The sequence below is a fragment of the Ailuropoda melanoleuca genome, chromosome 11, assembly GCF_002007445.2.
Source record: "Ailuropoda melanoleuca isolate Jingjing chromosome 11, ASM200744v2, whole genome shotgun sequence".
Taxonomy (NCBI): domain Eukaryota; kingdom Metazoa; phylum Chordata; class Mammalia; order Carnivora; family Ursidae; genus Ailuropoda; species Ailuropoda melanoleuca.
The window spans coordinates 23,716,020-23,736,602 of record NC_048228.1 but is presented as its reverse complement, the minus strand read 5'-3'; the positions used below and the strand labels follow the sequence as shown (position 1 = coordinate 23,736,602).

Sequence of the window (20,583 nt, the reverse complement as noted above, 5' to 3'; positions counted from 1 at the left end):
ATACCACTACTTTTGGGTCACAGTGGACCCCAAATTTCATAATCTGGGATTTTTTTTCTTGGGTCTGGGGAGGTTTGGGCAGTAGGGGTGAGTCTAAGGGAGCTTACAGTAATGATTCTTGACATACCAGAATCACTGGGGCCAACCTGCTGCCTCCCCTACCTTTGAGATTGAGAAACCTCCCCAAACCTCAGGGTCTGCAGGGAGACTGCTCAGTTTAAAAAGAAAAACCAGACTAACTCGAAGAACTTTGGGAACTTGGAAATTTGAATTTGAAAACTGTGACTACAGGTCACAGACTACCAAAATTGGTCTACTTTAATCCCTTTGTTTTGCAAATGGAGAAACCAAGGTCTGGAATGATTAAGTGACTACTCGGGCATCCTGTCTGGGTACACAGAAAATATGTATTTTCCTGGAGTTTTATCACTGGGACACAGCCAGGTAACTTGATTGCAATCACATATCGATGCAGACAAGCCTAAAATCTTGCTCTCCACTCTCGTCTGTGTTCCAGGTAAGCCTGGAATCCTGTAGCAGTGGTTCTGGGCAGGAGCCGGAGCAGGAGTGATACATCGGAACACAAACAAACTAGCTGGAGTTGGTTTTACTGCTCAACGAGGAAAGAGGAAACTACCATCTACTTAGCACCTGCTACGTTCCAGTTCCTACGCTGGCTGTTTAGTCTGACAGTTTCTATTAAATAAATTTCTACTCACATTTCACATACTCTTCTCTAATGCTTATGGCTCTGAGAGTTCCTTCTTCCTTGTTTGAATCTACAGTGTTTTATTTGTACTTTTAACACGGTACTTAAGATGTTCTTCATTTGGTTTTATAGTCAGTTTGTGCAAATGATTTCCTGCATGAGCTTATATACTGCTTGGAAAAAAGAGACTAAGTTTTACCAGTCTGGTTATCGAACTATGGTTGTCTCCACAAGAGGTTCTCAATACATACTTTTGAATGACTGAACAAATGAATGAGTGAATTACAAGTGTTTAAACAGCCCCATTCTTCATTCTGGGTCAATATCACCAGCCATTTTGCATGTATATACTTGCATGTACATACAAGTACGTTATGTGGCTTACGTCACGACATGAGCAGAAAATGGATCTGTGTTTTTTACATGGCTTATTGTTACATTAAGATCCTAGAAGCGGGTGCTTCTCCACCAACTGCTATGCTACTGAAGACACGTTTCACATCATTCATTTAACTAGTACTTACTGAATACTTACTATGTACTAGAGGCTAGACACAGCACAGCCTTAACGATTTTTAAGCTTTTATAAGTAACTTTGATAATTATGGATGAAATGATTCTGGAGTCAGACTTGTATGTTTCTATCAATTCTGCCACTCACAAGCTACATCTCTTTGAGGAAGCTACTTAATCATTACTGTTCTTTAAAATCAGTATAAAAATGGAATGGGGTTGTTGTGAGGAATAAATGCAATAATACATGTAATACAGAAAAGTGCTGTGTGTTTGTGGTTATTTATAAGGATATACTGGGTAATACAAAGACATAAACAAATATATAAACCTAGTATTTCCTAAAAGCTCTTTATTTTTAATATTTTTATCAGACCATAATGAGAAGAAAATGATTGGCATTAGCTTCCTTTCCCTTTCCTACACCTGCACACATACCTCCCACCAACACACTGGGAGGAAGGTAAAAATGAATGGGCCGCCTACTGTGAAATCAACCTAGTTATCTTCCTACAAATGAGAATGAGCTCTGCTGACAGTTTACATTTATTCAATAGTTCTATCTACCATCAGAGTATGGACATGATACCATTTTTTAAAAATAAAACTAACCAGCCTCCTAGGAACTTTGAAATTAGTAACTCTGACCTCAGTACCACCACGTTCTTACTAGTTTAGCTACACGATATAACTAAAAAGGCCCCAGTAAGAGGGAAAGAGAGTAAAAGCACGAGACCTAGTGAGCTTTTTACTTATTTTTTGGTGATGAATATGACCAAGTGGAATGACATAAACCCCAAATCATGTAAATTAGTTCTTTTCAAACCAAGGTTTACATATCCCCAGAGATAAATGGTGACAAGGTATGTAAAGTCTTTGTTTAAAAAAGGTAATTAAAAAGGTAATTAAAAACAGGACTTTATATTAAAACAAACATAGTAGAATGGAATAATCACACAAGTTTTTAGGACAAAATAAGGACTTCAAAGAATATGCAATTTTCTGATCAAGCCCACTTGTTCTTTCTCTAGTTCTAGAGAGTTTGTTTAAAAATTAAGAAAAAAAATTTTTTTTTGAGAAGCAAGAACTAATTGCCTTATAATTAGCAAGGCAAAACAAGGTAGGGCAGCAGAAGAGATGGAAATAGAAGAGAAAATACAAATGTAATTGGTAGCTAGTCAAAAACTTGTCTTTTTAAAAAATAGAACCGTCCTAGAATTCTTGAAAGAAAAAACTCCTGAACCATCATGGGTTATTTTTTCAAAGTGCTTAGAACAGGGCCTAGGGCATAGAAAGCACTATGCAATTATTAAACGTTTAAAAACAAGTAAAAAACACTCTTAAATTCTTTTTGCTAATAGCTTGTTTGAGGCTTTTATATCTATCTTTAACTGTCATCTACAGTTTTAATTTTCCCAGATATGTAACTCTAGCTGAGATACTGCTCTGGGACGGTGACCCGTAAATTATCTACCCCTTCTCTCCCTCCGGATATCTATGAGGCACTTGAAATCAAAATCACCAAGGTCATGATCTTCACTCTCAAACTGCATCTTCGTCCTAAATACCTTATCTTAGTTCCCCTTCTCACCATATGTCCTCTGATCTGTCTTCGATATTTTTTATTCTTTGGAGACCCTCAATAATAGGGAAGCAGAGGAAGGACTGGGAATGAGGAATGAGACAGAGGCAAACCTAGACATTTCCGCACAGGTGATTCTCACCTTCCCTACGTAAAGGTACATAGCTCCACTCAAGCCAAAGTCCAACAGTGACGAAGTCCTTAAATAAGCTATCTGCTTCAACAACGGATGGAGAGGAAGGCATCATGGATTTAACCTACAAGAGCTCACGGTAGTGGAAAAAACACCCAGCCTCTGAACTCTACTCTTTTTTTACATTTGAAAATTTTATTGTCCGCTGTAGGTCAAAGATAGGGCTGGACAAAAGGGTGAAATGCTGGTGATGACAGATTTTACACCTTTACATTATCTGACTTCACACAGGTCTATAGGATCTTTTATTTTGAACTTCTAAAGATCCTGTTGAGGTCGAAGTGTGTATGTACATGGAAAGAAAAAAGACCATCCTGTGAACAAACTCATCCTCAAAGTGTGCTGTAAGCAGAATGGACCAGAAGGCTTGGAGAACCTGGGCTCTGAGTCCCACAACCAACCCACACCCATACCCATCAGGTTAGAGAAACCGGGCATTTTGATTTTTCAGACCTCTTATGCTATATGTTCTTCTGTAAATGATAAAGAAGAAGAACTGAGTAATAATGAAGAGAAGTAAAATAGGATTCATGTTACTTTGACTTTAAACAGAGATGGTTTTGTACTTTAATTATTATTATATCTAAGTTGGTGTTGGTAAATAACAAAAAGAGGATAAACCATAAGGACTGAAATGAAAAGAAATCACAAAAATCTCTAAAGTAAAAATCTCCTATGTTTTCCCTTTTCTAACATTTTGCTACCACTACCATCAACACTTCATGCATGCAATAAATGAAGATTGTAGGGGGCACTGAGGGTTGAATTTTTTTTTTTTAAGATTTTATTTATTTATTCAACAGAGATAGAGATAGCCAGTGAGAGAGGGAACACAAGCAGGGGGAGTGGGATTTCCTACAAATACATTTTGATCCACACAGTGACATACAGCATCGATCCCATAACGCCGGGATCACGCCCTGAGCCGAAGGCAGACACTTAACCGCTGTGCCACCCAGGCGCCCCTGAGGGTTGAATTTTTAGTGTATCTGTACAACATACTGGTTTATACTGTGGATCCTAGATTTTCAAAGCTGTCACTTTGAAAATAACCATTTAATATTTTTCTTCTTCTTCTTTTTTTTTTTTTTTTTTTGGTAAATCCTGAGAAATAAGAGAAGCAACAACAGTTCTTGTGGGCTTATAAAAAACTGCTATCAATTACTCATTTCCTACAAATACATTTTGATCCACACAGTGACATACAGCAAAGACACCCGTAAAGGCATCAGACTGATGAGATGTAGCTCCTCACTTATTGAGAAAGGCCTAGGAAGGCAGGATCTCTCACCTTGTTTGGAGTTGACATCTGATGGGAGGTGTGAGGGATGTGATCCTGGAGAAAAGTGCTCGTCGCTGTACGTGATGAGGGGGGTGAGAGGATGGACTGCATGCGATGGCTGCACCACGGGCACCTTATTTGACTGCAAAGTAACCACAAGGTCAATGGTTAATAGGAACATCCCGTTCCTGTCTACTCTCCCAAAGAAAAAGTCACACAATAGCAGTAACTGGACATTGGCATAACCCAAGAATCATCTCTACACCTGGAAAACTGAACTCATCTGCTATACTCATTACATCTTCAGAATTTTTCCATGTTAAATACTCCTCAAGTACATGAATAGCCCAACAAGAGACTATCAGTTATTTAATCAGTGTCCTTTGGAGATTTAGGTTGATTACTATTATTTCATATGACATGAACGATTGTACGTACATATTTATACTTCCTTTTGGATTATCTCCTCAAGTTATGTTCAACCAGGAGTTACTGGAGCAAAAGTTACAAATATTTTATAAGCTCTTTTTATTCATTACATATGTCTGGCAATAAAAAGGCATTTATTTAACTGTTCAATGAACAAATGAATGAATATTACCAATTTGAAGGTCAAATTTTTAAACAACCCAATAAATAGAAATCTGCTCTACTGATATCCCCTTATAGAATTCGTAATTCTATAGTTGTACATCTTTAAGAACCATGTTACAGCATTTTTTTTCCATGTCTTATAGCTTTGTCAATCAAACATGACCATCCATTATGCTTTAGCACTACTCAGTTCATCTTCAGGTTCTCTAGTTTCTAGAAGTCTTAACTGATAAAAAGGAATTTCTAATCTTGAGTTTAACTGCATTATATGAAATATGGCTCGTAAAAACACTTTAAGTTGTTAACATTTTATATATTTTGACATTTTATAGGTCTTATATTAGTTTAAACACAAATTTTATTATTGAATTTGGAAGTCTAAAATTACATAATAATAGTACTTTTAAAGGTTCAGGTTATATTTTTTAGACTTTATCAATCTGAAATCCAGAATCTCTTAATTTGGTTAAAGTTGAATTTTTTTCTCCCTTCTACCCCCCAAAAGTGGTTGCTAAGCAAATCAAGTAACATAAACAAGACTCAGGCAGTTTAACCCGATTAGGGAGATTGTTTTTTATAAACTCTACACTCCCCCCCTGCAAAAAGAAAGTAAATTCAACACAATTATATACATGCAAAATATGTATCTGATTTTAAACTCACCTACTAATTACAGCAGTCCCAGGTAGATCTCTATTTACAAACACTACAGTAATAAGTTAACTTGTGAATTTAGAAAGAATAAAATACAATGAATTTTGAATATTCACTAATTAACTAGTTTAGAAATGTCTTCACCATAATTAGTTTGAATTAGTGAGACTTTTACTGTGCTATAAACTAAAATGCTTGTGAAATCTGTTTTTCCAGAAGCAAATATCTGTATTAAAAAAAAAAAAAAAAAGAGGAAGTACCTGACATCTGCACAGTATAAACTGCTTAAAATGTAGGTCCATATCTGAATGGTTGAGGGCCCTGTAACACTCTTGTGTATTGGTGGTGGCACCCATGACATACATTCTAATTTAAATTTGATTTTTTTTTCTTTACGAATTAGATATAAAAAGTCTGTTGCTCCAATGGGTAGGACTACCCTCAGGAAAATTAGGAACAATTATCCTAGTAACACTTAATTCTCTTTACAGCTAGTAATACTAATTCTCTATACCCTATCATTACAGCCTCTACCCAAAAAACTTATTAAAAAAAAAAAAAAAAGGAAGGGGAACAAAATCATCCTTTTTAAGACAATGATATAATTTCCATACTAGATTTTCCCTCTTTTAATAATGATCAGCTCCTCTCTAATGGCAGAACTTGCACAGCTCATATAGCCCCGGGCATTTATTAAACAGAGCACCATTATCAGAGCCCCAGCCTTTTCTCTATATACCTCAGCACAGACATCTATGCATATAAATGTCTAAAAGGTTAAAAAAATGTTTCAATGCTTTTCACGTGTTAATGACGCAGTTTGCCAAATACACAGAATGAGCTTCTTAAATACAAGGAATTTAGAATGCTAGAGGAGGTGGGGGTGGGGGTGGGGATAGGAGGATATTACTACAAACCCTTTTTAAAATGGAAACAAAAATCTCAACACCCAAATGCTAAAATGAATATATATCAACTCCACTAAACTGCTTTGAGTTTCATTTCAAAAGTCTCATAAGAAGCATAACTGCCAAGCAATCTACAAAGGTATTTTCTTAGAGTGCTTATAAAGAGTAAGCATCGCAGAAACCTTCTGGAAATACATATATATTTCACATGCCTTTCTTATTTCCAGAGCACCACCTTAAGGAAACTGCATTAGCAGGCAGCATCTTCTTAATGTCTGACCTATCCCTCCAGTCATATAGCTCAGAATCTGGTGCCATGAATTTTTGCTAAATTATGCTATCCTTGCTCTCCTCTTAATTTTACGGTTTTCAACACAGATTTGCTTTCCTGTGGGAAGGAGATAAGAAGCTGAGGATTTTAATTTAAGCTCTGGCCTTGTCTTATATTCTGCAAGATGGATACTGAAAGCAGTACTAGTAGGAGTGTTAAAGCCAACAAGGATTATGTCCATTTTTGTGGCCAAATAATAAAAGCAATCTGAAATCTCAATAATATGTATGAGCCCAATTCTGAGGTTTATATTTTGCCTCCTGCCAACCACCTCCACTATGTATATAAACGTATCCAACCCTATGCTACCCATTCGTGGCCATCATGGTCAAGTGGCCAAGTGGCTGCAGCCCTAAACTGTGGGCTTCCTTTGAGATCAGGATTTATTGTCCTTTGATATTATACGCACACACAAGGCAAGAACCTAGGCACTGCTCCTTTGTGTAATTTTTATGACAGACAATATAACCATTCTTAGTTCTAGTCCTTTAATCTCCAAATAACAGTGTGGTATATGTTGTGGTGGGGAGTAGGGGAGGGGAGGAACAACCAACTGACTACCTGGTCAAATGTGTCTACCATGGACAAATTTATGTAATTACATTATAATGCACAATTATACCTGTATATGAGGGCATATGTATATATTCATTAGACACCGAAAATGCGCCAAGCACTCTTCTAGCACTGAAGGCCAAAACAGACAAGGTCCCTATTCTCACGTAGTTTCCTTTCGAGGGTCCTGGAAGTGTGATGGGAGTATTGAAGACAGAGAATAAGTATGTAAAAAAACAAAAACCAAACCAAAACAAAACGATGGCATCAGGTACTATGAAGAAAAGGAACTGGATGGGGCGCCTGGGTGGCACAGCGGTTAAGCGTCTGCCTTCGGCTCAGGGCGTGATCCCAGCGTTCTGGGATCGAGCCCCACATCGGGCTCCTCTGCTATGAGCCTGCTTCTTCCTCTCCCACTCCCCCTGCTTGTGTTCCCTCTCTCGCTGGCTGTCTCTATCTCTGTCAAATAAATAAAAAATCTTTAAAAAAAAAAAAAAAGAAAAAAGAAAAGGAACTGGCTGATAGGAGAGAAAGTGTGTATCTAATTATATGCCTTCCTATCCCATTAAAGCTATAAGACACTGAAATTTCATTTAGTTTAAGATTCTTGTTTTCTAAAACAGGAAGCTGAGAAACAGAGTCACCAGGAAATGGATGGTCACACCGTGACTGCTGCCAGCACTTCTGCTAACACAGCCTGCTCACTGCGCAACTCCGGTGATACGGGGTCACTGCGGATAAAATGGGAATGAAAACCCCCGGGGTGACTCAATACAGTGGAACCAAGTAGAGAAATACATCTTTTTGGCTCCTATTGGACACCCAGTACCTCACTTAACAGAACCCAAGTCTCCTGACTCCCATTCTCATGCTTTTCCCTACTACATATCTCCCCATAAGGGAGAGAGGAAGTTGGTAAAAATCACATTGATTCTTTTTTCATTCATACACACAGCCAAGTACATTCACAGGTGCAGTCATTGGTACACAGGCACATTCACAGGTGCAGTCATTGGTACACAGGCACATTCACAGGTGCGGTCATTGGTACACAGGCACATTCACAGGTGCAGTCACTGGTACACAGGCACATTCACAGGTGCAGTCACTGGTACACAGGCACATTCACAGGTGCAGTCTTAGCTTCCAGTGGAGAATCATGAGGTATTCCCAATGTGTGTACCTTGTTTCATTATCCCAGGGTGATAGCGCCCACTATTATTCTACTTTTATGAGATGCCTGACAGCCTTAACACATCCCAAATCTTTCACTGCTGCTCAGAGAGGTTCAGAGACTTATCTAAGCTCACGTGGCAGTAAGTGGCTGAGCCAGACCACAGACCCTGATCTTGCAACTCTATATTCTTTAATCTCAGGCAGGTGAGCAAAGAAAAAGTAAGAAAGATGGAAAGAGCAGGTACTCGAAGAGGGACAGAAAATATAAGGGGGGGGTAGACTCTAGAGGACACCCTATCATCTACAACTCAGCACCCACACATGGCTATTCAGTAGGAAGCCTGCAATCTTTTCCCAAGCTTGAAAAGGCATCAGGCCACCCTACCCACATGGTGCATAATAATTATAGCAACTAAGACTTACCAAGGGCTTAGTGTGTGCTCAGCATTTTATAGTACCTTTGAGGCAGGTACTATTATTATCCTCCTTTTACAGATGAGGAAACTGAGGCATGGAGAAGTCAAGTAACTTTCCCAAAGGCACAGAGCTAGTAAGTGGCAAAGCTAGGTTCTAATGCAAACTCTCGCTCTGGAGACCACATTCATTACCAGCATACCATGCAGCCTCCCTGAAAAGCCAAGTTCATAAAATCTTGGGCACTGAGTTGACCATCTGGGCCATACCTGACAGTATGTGACATCGATGAAATGACTGTGTGGTCTCTGTCCCAGGCACAGGAATCACATTAGACAAAGAGGCACCTCAGCAGAAGTGGTTAGAGCTGCAGAGACTCAACTGGCGCCTTTCTCTGCAGGCCTGGAAAACATCCCAAGGAAGCTAGCTTGGCTGCCACCCAGGCTGGTCCCTGCAGGTAAGGACCTCTTTAGCATCACAGCCAATAAAACCCACACCTCCTGTGGACACCAAGTGGGTGCCACTTAGGGATCCTGAGAGCCACCCCTGAAGCAGAGTTCCCAGAAATGATCCACTCACCGCTGGCAGTAATTCCAGCTGTCATGAATGTTGTCAGCCTCCAAGGATGTGGTTCTGGGAAGGACTAAAAAGCGGTTCAGCGCCCTCCTGTCTAAGGCCATGGGCCTGCTGCTAAGTGCAGTAATTGGGGGAGAAACCTGCTGGTCTATTAGCTAGTCCCCATCCTGCACATCTCCAGATTCCAGCTACACCCACAGTGCAGGGTCTGGCTGCGCATAAAGGCCTTGAGTTCCATTTCAACTGGCTGTGCATTTTATCAGTAATCCTCCCTGTAACAACCAAATCCAGGGAATATTAACACTCCACAACTCACTGAGATGAGGAAGTTCATCTGGCCTCAATTTTTACGGTGCCATTTTACTTTTTATTAAACTCTTAGGAATCCGGTACTCATGAAAGAGAAGCCATGTAATTTTATATTGTGTCTTCCCCTCCTCTTCTGAGAATCTGAGCTTCTCAAGCCTTCCCACGAAGAGGAGCAGATTTAATTTACTCCGAAAAGATAGAATGATTCTTGTACCAACTAGACCTCAAAAATAACATTTTGTACTGGAAATCTCCTGAGATCCACCAAAGCTAAATACCTGATTCTGGTCTGATGTGGCCTTCAAACCAAAGACCACCACCAGCTGTGACGTAGCAGCTTTTTAACAAAACAATTGCAGCCTAGGCTCTGAAGACTTCCTGAGCAGGAACTGATCGATTCTAAGGTTTGCAGGACAAATATTCTGAGCCTACGTCTGGAGGCAAAGGGATGGTCTCTATTGGACACCCAGAATGTTTTCCTAAGAGCAGAAGGAACGTGTCATAGGGAAAGGAATTAATATGGATTAGACACCCAGTAAGTGCTAGTCATTATGGCCATGCCTTTATATTCTCTGGCACTCATCCACATACGTGGGCAGTATCACCTCTATATTTATGGATGAGAAGGCAGAGTTCTTTCGGACAGAGAGCTAAGTAATAATTAGCTGAGAAAGGACTTGTGCTGGCATTAGTTTGACACCCAAGTCTCTGCTCCTCCTGGTCCACGCTGCTCGCTCCTCAGCTCCTCTCCCCACCTCTGTTCCAAACCGCTCTGCAGGCGAGTGCGGCCTGCCATGGGCTCCACTGCAATGAAGCATCTGGACAGGAACCACTGGCCACTTGGAGAACCCTGATGTCACCAGCAGGTCTGCACCCACTGTGCTCCTGGTTCTCTTTACAGTGATGATTTCCATACGTTACATCACGTAATCCTGAAATCACCCTAAATTAGGTGTTATAATTTCTGTTTTACCGAGAAGAAAACCAAGCTTTTGAGAGCGTTAAGTAATCCGTATAAGATCACACAGGATAAGTAGCACAGACAGGACTGGAACCCACAGTGGCGACTCTCAAGTCCACAGCTTGTATCCCAAAGACCCAAAAGCGGACAGTCCTGCCATCCTCTGGTTTCCAAGCGGAAGAGATGAGTACTCCTATAATTTAATATTCAAGTACATGGGCCGTGGAGACACAGAGCTCAGATGCCAAACATTCATACGCACTTAGTTGCTATGCTTAGGTAATTCACTTAATTACTCAGAATCTCAGTTTCCTCATATGTAAAATGGGTGGAAATAATACCTCACAGAATTAAGGTGAGGATTAGTGAACAATGCAAATAAAACATCAGATCCTGGAATGTAATATATGTTCAATAAATATTTGTGGAATGGATAAAGGAAAGAAGAAAGGAAAAAAAGGCCCAATAAATGAATGACTCTGGCTCCCAAAAGCTCAAATTGCTCATCTCTACAACACAGTAAACTTTAGAGTTTAGCCTGGCTTGGACCTTGCTGGGGCATACATGTACACACAGGTTTTCTATGTGCTTGCTTTATTTCCCCTTCTAGATTATGACTTATAGACTATATAATCTTAGTTCCTGCATTTGAAAAATCTCTCACAGCACTAGTTCTCAAACTTCTGCTTTCAGGGCACTTAACACTCTTAAAAATCACTGAAGATCCCACTGAGTTTTTGTTTGTGTAGGTTTATCTATACTCACCACATAAGAAATTAAAATGAGAAATTTAAAAGTATTTATGAATTCATTTAAAAACAACAAACCCAAGTTTGTTGCACGTTAACATAAAAAGCATTCTTATGAAAAGTGACCATTTTCTAATTTACAAAAAAATAAGGGTGGCATTGTTTTACATTTTTTTGCAAATCTCTTTAGCATCTGGTTTAACAGAAGACAACTGGATTCTCTGATCTGTTTTTGCATTCAAATCTTCATTTTGTTATGTTATTTTGGTTGAAGTACATGAAGAAAATCCAATCTCACACAGATTTGTTTTTGAAAGGGGAGGATTATTTTAGTGGTTTTTTTCAGATTATTGTGGAACTTCTTCTTTGGTATTATACCAAAACTTGACAAGTGGTAATTTCCTAAAGGATAATTGCAATGTTAGGGCTCCTGGCTGGCTTAGTTGGTGGAAAGGTGACTCTTGATCTTGGGGTTATAAATTTGAGCCCCATGTTGAATGCAGAGATTACTAAAAAATAAAATCTTAAAAAAAAAAAAAGAGGCTAGCTGCAATGTACAGTCAAAAACAGTACCAAGATACTTTTCCTACTCCCACAATAAAATCCACTGATCTATATTGAATTTTGAATTTAACCTGGCTATTTAGAAAATACTGGTTAACTGAGTTGATGTATTTTGTTACATAATATAAAAATCACATTCATTAATATCATCACCGATCTCATTAGAAAAGCTTTAAGGATTTGGGAAGCTAACTGGCCCATAGTAGTAGATGCAAGTTTTCTAAAATTCTAATTCTTCCTCAAAAGCTCAAATTCTATAACTGGCAACAGTCAATTGTTTTCACTAAAGACAGACTCATTTTGCTCATTTGTGAGAAAATACCTGCCAAATACCAAAGTCGGAAGAACCATAGTTTGTCAGGTATGTGATCAAGGGTCAAGATTTAAAAAATTATTAATTTTTCCTGCTACGTCAGGATATTCTTAGATGACACTGCCATTTTTCTTCCCCATGGGAGGATGTTGTGGTACAGCATTCAATACTTACAAGTACTAGCTTAACCACCATTGCTTCTTCACCATTAATGCAAACGTCAACACAGAGGAAAAGACAAATAATGTGTTAGTGTCATCGTGAGAATACTTTTGACCTTATGTGTCAAACTATCTCAGGGAGTCCCAAGGGCCCACAGACTACACTTTGAGAACCGCTGCCTAGAGTAAAGAATACTACAGAAATAGTCGTTGACTGTAGACGATTGAGGCTAATAAAGTGAAGAGTATTATTTCAACTAAGTTGAATGCAGAGAGAAATTGATTTATGGCTTATAAATATGGAATGCTTTTGTGATATACTAAGCTATCATTTTCCTCATTTGCTAGTATTCTAAATGTACCAAATCAAGAGAAATTTGAAAAGCAAACAAAAATAATGTACGCCACATCCTTTTAAATTATATTTAAAAATTTTTAAACTCCTTTGACTCCCAGTATAGAACCCCAGACTTGGGCTCTTTCATCAATTTTGAATTATTTTCTTCAAAGGGATTCTAGATATACAGTAGCTAGGAATATGGATTTGCACCCTTTGGTGCTAAGAAGCCTTCTTCTTCCCTCAGTTACACTCATTGTTCGCACTGTACTTACAGCCCGTAGGGTCTGACTCTTTATGTACTTATCACACTGTACCATTACTGTTCATTTGAGAGAAGCATCTGTTTTCTCTCACTAGAGCTCACACCTTGGTGATTCTCCCCAGCATCTAGCGCAGGTCCCAGCAAAGCAGAGATAGTCAGTGCCTATTTCCTATAGCTAACTGTCTGAATGAGGCATTTCAACCTAAGAAGTCAACTCCTTTCAAGAAAGAGTTCATACCCTTACATTTTAAACAGGAATTGATCCTTGCATTTTCTACTGCTGCATGAAAAATTACCACAAAGCTTTCAGCAGCTTGACATACCACAATTTATTATCTCACAGTCTCCACGGGACAGGGTTCCAGCAAGGTGGCACCGGGTTCTCTGCTCAGGATCTCACAGTTCAGGCTGGACTGAACTCCTGTCTGCAGACTCGGCAAGCTCACTTTTGTGTTTAGTAGACTTCAGTTCCTTGCAGTTGTCCCCATTTCCTTGCTAGTTGTCAGGTGGGGACCACTCACATTCCCTGACAAGTACCCGCCCCCATCTTCAAGCCAGCAATGCTGCATCAAATGTCTGTTTGTTTCTTTTTTTTAAAGATTTTATTTATTTGTCAGAGAGAGAGAGAATCAGGGGGAGCGGCAGGCAGAGGGAGAAGCAAGGAGCCCGATATGGGACTCAATGCCAGGACCCTGAGAGATCATGACCTGAGCTGAAGGCAGAAGCTTAACCAACTGAGCCACCCAGGCATCCTAAATGTTTCTTGTTTTGAATCTCTGACTTCCTCTCCTATGCAGTGGAGAAACCTTTCTGCTTTTTAAGGGCTCATAATCTGTTTCCTCAAGTGACCAGTGAGAGTGGGAGAGGCTGGAGGGGCAGCTAGGATAAGCTCAGGGTGTTGCCAGGCCTGTATCATCCATTAAGACAAAGATAACCCATTTAACCTCATTTTTCCTCTTGTTTACAAAACATTATTGCCAATTAATCTTCAGCAAATAAAAATGAAGTGTCTTTACAAACATTATTTGTTGTTATAGTTATTCCGATTACACTGTAAAGTTCCGAGGTTCAGTTAGTTTTGTGTTTTTCTTTTCTTTTTTTTTTAATCCAGGAGCCACAGTGACAAGAGTATGTTACTCACACATATCAGAATTGACAGCTGTTGCTGTTCATCAGGGAAGGGGCAAGAGTTAGGATTAACACATCCTCCCCTTTCCTCCTCCTACTATCAGGGAAATCAGAGAGAACTATGTGCAAGGAAAGTTCCACATTAACTACAGGGTCACGGCTTAAGAAATGGAAAAGGGCAATCACTAAACAGAATTGAGGGTGTAAATAAATTTATTTTGAAGAAATTTAAAAGAGATTTTGTTTTCTCTCCAAAATCAACAGGTCAGATTTTGGCCAATCATTTACCTTTTAAGAAAACTTTTAGAAAAATCAATTTATATTTAAGTGCAACTCTTCCATTACAAGGTTATGTAGCTTTATTTTAACTTAATTATCTCACCCTTTAGGGTGACTAAAGAGTCATATAATTGTCTTACCATTTATTAATCATTAGTAATGCACTAAATGCTGTATGAAACAAACATGGTAAAAGTGAAATAAATCAAGAAAAGATCATTAAAAAGAGAGAAAGTATAGGCTGCAACAGCTAAAACCTGGATGCCTGAGTGAGAAAGACAAGAGAAGGGACGTTCACTGAGTAATTACTATATTCTAGAAACTATGAGCGATTGCTTTTACACTTGTGCTCAAATTTATTTCCCCATTTTCAAATGAGGACACAAACGAAGGCTCAGACAGGCCAAGTTTTGCCCCAGGTCACACAGGCTAGCCTGTGATGGTTGAATGTGGATCAAATACAGAGTTGTTCTATCCCAAAGAGCTAAACTTTTCACTGTGAATGGCTAAAAAGAATGGCAACAAAAGGGAGTAACTCATTCTGGGAGCCAAAAGGAGACCTACACTTTTCAGTAACTAGTGTCCCTAGATAAGAGGGACTGGGGTTGAGACTGGAAGCTGAGAGAAGATCAGAGTAAAAGGGAAAATGACTTCTAATTATGTAAAGTTGCCACATCCTATTATCTGATTGATATCATACCTTTACAACATCCCTAATCCCCCACGTGTGTGCATTTTTATTTTTTGTGTTAAAGACTGTTCTTTGTCCATGTTAAGACGGTCCTTTGAAAGTGAAGAGAAAGAACCAGAGACATTCAAGATTAACAAACCGAAGAACAAAACAAACAGGTTTGAGATATACTGGGCTAGTGGTGAAATATTACAAATCAGGTCATACAGTGGTGAATTAGGTCAAATAAAGGCCTAAGTGAAAGAAAGGCTCCCTAGACACCCAGGAGGCAGGACAGGAGGAGAATGAGTCTGCCTGGACCACCAGCTGTACGAGTGCAGGTTCTCTGGGGGACATATGTGTATGTAAAATTTTTTAAAAGACTCATTTATTTTATTTGAGAGAGAAGGAGAGAGAGAAAATACGAGTGTGGAGGAGGGGCAGAGAGTCTCAAGCAGACTCTGTGCTGAGCATGGAGCCTGATGCAGGGCTTGATCTCACCACCCTGATATCATGACTCCAGCAGAAACCAAGAGCCAGCGGCTTAACTGACTGTGCCACCCAGGCGCCCTATGTATGTAAAATTTTACAGTAGAAGGACATGGGGTAGGGCAAGATTCCAATGGTTCTGGACTCTATTAAAAACTGCGGCCGTTTTCCAAGAATGAAGAGCTTAAGCAATCACTGCATAATATTATTATTAATAAGCTGGAGTTTAATCTGCTTGTCCAAAGTAGTATTTGTGTAGGTCACTGGGAAATAATGGAAGGTAAACAAGTCAGCGAAGCTGGGTGAAAAGTCAGCAAGAGCCTTCTTCGTCTAGCCACGAGGAGCTCAGAGCAGCGGCAGCAGGCTCCATCTTCCTCTATAACCCAGTGACAAGGCTGTGTGATGACAATGGGCAATAGAAAAGGACAGAATGAGGTCTCTCCAGGAGCTCCAGAACAACAGAGGGAGTTCACTGCTTTGGGGTGAATGGATTCCCAGACATTCTCCTCTGAATCTTATCGGCCATTATTCCTGAAAAGATTCAATCAGGTTTTCTGATGGTCGTCTGGGCACATGTTGGTTAGAAGGGCTCTCTCAACCCCCTGCCCGGGGACGGCATACCTGAAGAGAGGCAAAGTCTGCCCGCGGCCACCACAGCAGCACCTCTCTACTACCCAGTTTCAGAGGGCTCAGAGATCTCCCCTTGGCACCCAGGATGTTCAATGACCCAAGAAACTGGATGAATGTAGCTCTCCCCTCGGGGTGGGGGGTGACTGGAGCCTGCTTGGGGTCAAGATCAGGGAAGTCCCACAGCTACCAGGAGGGGGAGTGTGGATGAGCTGTTTATATGTTCAGACTGCAAATGCATGGTGCACAATTCTACAGGAGCAAAGGCAACAGACTTAAACCTAATAATTTCATATTGGAAAGGCACCTTTCACACTTAGTAACTATGCAAAGAATCTGCCTTATCTTAAATAAAATCGATTTTTATTTCAAGATCAGGTGTGAAGCAATCACAAAACAGTAATAAGAAGGCTTCTGTGCCAATTTGTCCCAGCACGCTATCTCTGATTTTAATAAATGTCATAAGTATAAAAAGAGTCTCTGCTTAAAACTGGGTGTTTCAGGGGCTCCTGGGTGGCTCAGTCGGTTGAATGTCCAACTCTTGGTTTCGGCTCAGGTCATGATCTCAGGGCCTGGGATCGATCCCTGCATGGGTCTCTGAACTGGGCATGGAGCCTACTTGGGATTCTCATTCTCTCTCTCTCTCCCCCTCTGCCCCTACCCAACACCCCCACCCCCCACTCACACTCTTAAAAAAAAAAACAAACCCGAAAACAAAAACAAAAAACTGGGTGCTTTAAAAAGTGAAAGGAGTAGCATCTATGTTTGTGGGGATCCTCATTTTTCTACAGATTTTACTTAAGACTCTTTCAGAAACGAAGAGAAAAATACAATGAATAAATTATTTTGCATTCAGCTACTAACACTAAAACTCTGAGGTAAAGTTTATTAGGAAATTCAAGTCATTTCCTATGAATGTATAAATGTGGTGTCTGCTCCGTAATATAAGCACTAAAGCTTTTCTACAGAGCTGTGCTGTCCAAAACGGTAGCCTTTAGTCACTGGCTTTGAGCCCTTGAAATGTGGCTGTAAATGCTGTAAGTGTGAAACATACACTGAATTTCAAACAATGTAAAAAATCTTAGTATCTCTTTCTTAATACTGACTACAGGTTGAAATAACACTTTGTCTTGCATTAAATAAAGTTATTACTAAAATTAACTTTACCTCTTTCTCCTTACTTTTTTCATGTGGCTACTAGAAAATTCAAAATTATATATATCATTTGCATTTGTGACTCACATTATATCTCTATCAGGCAGGTCTGCTTTAGAGTTTGAAAATCTTTACCTAAGATTGCCCTTTTTCCTACTATACTCCAATTTGACTTAAACAACAAAAGAGTAGGCATATTGACTGAGAAAAGTTCCTTTTGGAAAAGGAAACTTATAGATAAGGAAACTGAAAATCAGAGAAGTTTAGTGGAGGAGCTGGCCAACATTAGATTTCAATATCCCATACTGAGGGCCAGGTGAAGTTTAACACCAAATATTTACATGATAAGTAGTATAAAACTCTAGTATTTCATATAATGGTATGAAAAAATTATTAAATTACATCTTTCATAGGCTAGAGTGAGCCTTCTGAATAAATGGTTTTATTGCACAGCAGTTTTATATAACTTCTTCAGCTTGTCAGTCAGTTCAGATTACTTTTTAAAACACCTAATACACATTTTCAGATTCATTACAAGTTAATGATCAACTCATTCCTTGATGGGTAACCATCTTTTCCATCTCACATCAGAGCAGACTGCCTGAAAAAGCCCCACGGCTTATCTTGAGTGAAATGATGCCACAGACATCACTATGCATAGGATATACTTGTATGAGTCAAGGAAAAAGAACCTTTTGTTTTGGATTTAAAAACAAAATCCTGAAATGAGTTGCGGCAGAATGGAGGCAGCAGACTTAAATGACAAATACAGATTACACAAATTAGGTTTTATGTAATTCTGCACATTCTGATTCATCTTAAAGCTCCAAGTAAGTCAAACTAGAATAGAAAACTTTCCTTGAAAACATTGGCTTCAATGTGAGGAAGGAAAACGTAAAGACCTTTGAAAAGACTCTCCATTCTACTTGTATATAATGAAATAGAAGCGTTCTATAGCTACTGGGAAATCATAGCAGCGAAGATGGAAACGGCTATTCTCCACCAGCGAAAAAGGATACTTCTGCAAACATAAAATCAAAGATAAACTCCATTTTGTACCATTTATTGTGAATAGGAAATTTCTCCCTGAATTTTTTTTGCCTCTTTTCGGGGGAGGGTGCGTGCTGATGAACTCAGGGCAGATACTGAAAGCCCCATCTACAAATCCTTCCTAAGAGCAACTTGGTTGCCTTTAATTTACAGTAGTATGTTGGAGCTGACTTGTACTAACTCTCTAGAGCGAATTGCTACATTTTCAGGAATTTTGAGAGCCTGGTAATATGTTGGTAGCTAGGGATTGGCCATGGTGGGATTATTTACACCATGGAAATTGGCAAATGTGAAAAATCAGTGTCACTTCCCCTGAAGCTGGTTGTTAAACATGTAACAGCACACCACCAGCAAACACTGAAACCCTTCCTAAATTACCAGGTGAAACAAACTTTTCTTCCTTTATTTCTCTTTGACAAACAACAGGAACACAATTTTGATCTTTGTCTGAAACCATTCCAGAATAAGAAATTTCATAAGAGCATCCTTTGACATGATCTAGGATGACCTGATCCATGCTCCCAACCAGGTCCTGCTAACACCAGGGGAACGTGTGGCCATCATGTGGTCATTAATTACTCGGCCTGGTTCCTTACGTCTGGGCCTCAACAGCACAGGGTCTGAGTCACTAGATTGAAGGAGCTCCACTGCACAGAAATGAGAAGAGACTTGTGGAAGATTCACGAGCATTTTCCCCCCTCTTCTCAAGGAAACAATTAATGTATTCAAAAAAGTGTAAAAATGCTTAATATACTTATTTTTTATAGTTTTGCATAACAAATGAATCTTATGCAGAAAAGGAAACAATTGAAACTATGCCATATATGCATCAAAGGATGCAGCTTTTGACAGGAGGGTGGTATATCAGAGTGCAATTATCCAGGCCACCCGCACAGAATCAGGCGTGGGACTAAATATTAAAAAAGGAGATGAGTGGCTGCCATCCTTGCGGCACATACATTCAGGAAATGTGACATAAATTCTTGCAGGGATATCTGAAAATAATTATGAATTTTAGGGAGAGTTATAAAGAAGCAAAAATAATTAAAGGGCTAATTAACGAACATCCTTTAAGACACTCAACCTTTTGCATTAACAATGCTTTTGCCCAAGTTTTGATACCAAGGTTGTCAGTAGGGGTCAGTTCTCAGGCAAAAATAATAACATATTGGATTTGAAGTCAAAAGGCCTAGTTACTTAATATTCCTCGTTCTACCTGCTATCTGCTGTGTGAACTTAGGCAAAAGACTTACCCCTTCTCTGTTTCAGATTCCTTATTAAATGAGGTTAATATTTTCCCTGGCTAAGTCTGTGTAAGAATCAGATGAGATCATGCACAGAAAAACACTTTGCAAATAGTAAAACACCATGTAAACACCATATTAATTCCACTTTGGGATAACGAAGTCATTACGCTCATTTCCTACACTGAGAAAGTTATTACCCGAACCAACACGTACGAGTTCGGTGAAAACCAAATAAAGCTAACGTTGAAATTTGCTGAAACGGTAATGGCCTCAAAGCATCCTCTCAGTCACTGTTTCACTACTGCTTTGTAGCCTCTACTTGTAGCCCTCCTAGGATAATGTCTTCACCTAAGAATGTTTTTTCTATGATGCAAATATGTTGCAATATAGTTCACCTAAATGCATGGAGGATATTTTATTTTTTAAAAGATTTTATTTATTTGAGAGAGAGAGAACACGCGGTAGGGAGGGGCAGAGGGAGAGAGAGAGAAAAAAAAGAAGCAGACTCCCTGCTGAGCAGAGAACCCAATGTGGGGCTTGATCCCAGGACTCTGGGATCTTGAACTGAGCTAAAGGCAGACGCTTAACTGACTGAGCCACCCAGGCACCCCATGGAGGATATTTTAATTCAACTTCTTAGTATGTACCGCCTGCTCCATCTGAATACCAACATTTGAATGATGTTTGAGTGAAGACAGATGAAGGAGTGATTGCCTGGGTGAGACAATACAGAAAATGGAAATATACATACGGGGCAGCCAGGAAGCACCACAGATGGTCCACAAACACAGG

The 20,583-nt window shown here is 39.5% G+C and overlaps 1 protein-coding gene across 7 annotated transcripts in view; it reads right to left on the bottom strand.

Moving 5' to 3' along the window:
* LEF1 (lymphoid enhancer binding factor 1) overlaps positions 1 to 20,583 on the bottom strand; it is a 118,969-nt gene that overhangs the window by 32,545 nt on the left and 65,841 nt on the right. For all 7 annotated transcript variants that reach the window (XM_011221939.3, XM_011221940.3, XM_034671397.1 and 4 more), the window contains exon 4: positions 4,289 to 4,421. In XM_011221939.3, coding sequence (XP_011220241.1) covers positions 4,289 to 4,421 — 133 coding nt within the window. The remainder of the gene's footprint in view (positions 1 to 4,288; positions 4,422 to 20,583) is intronic.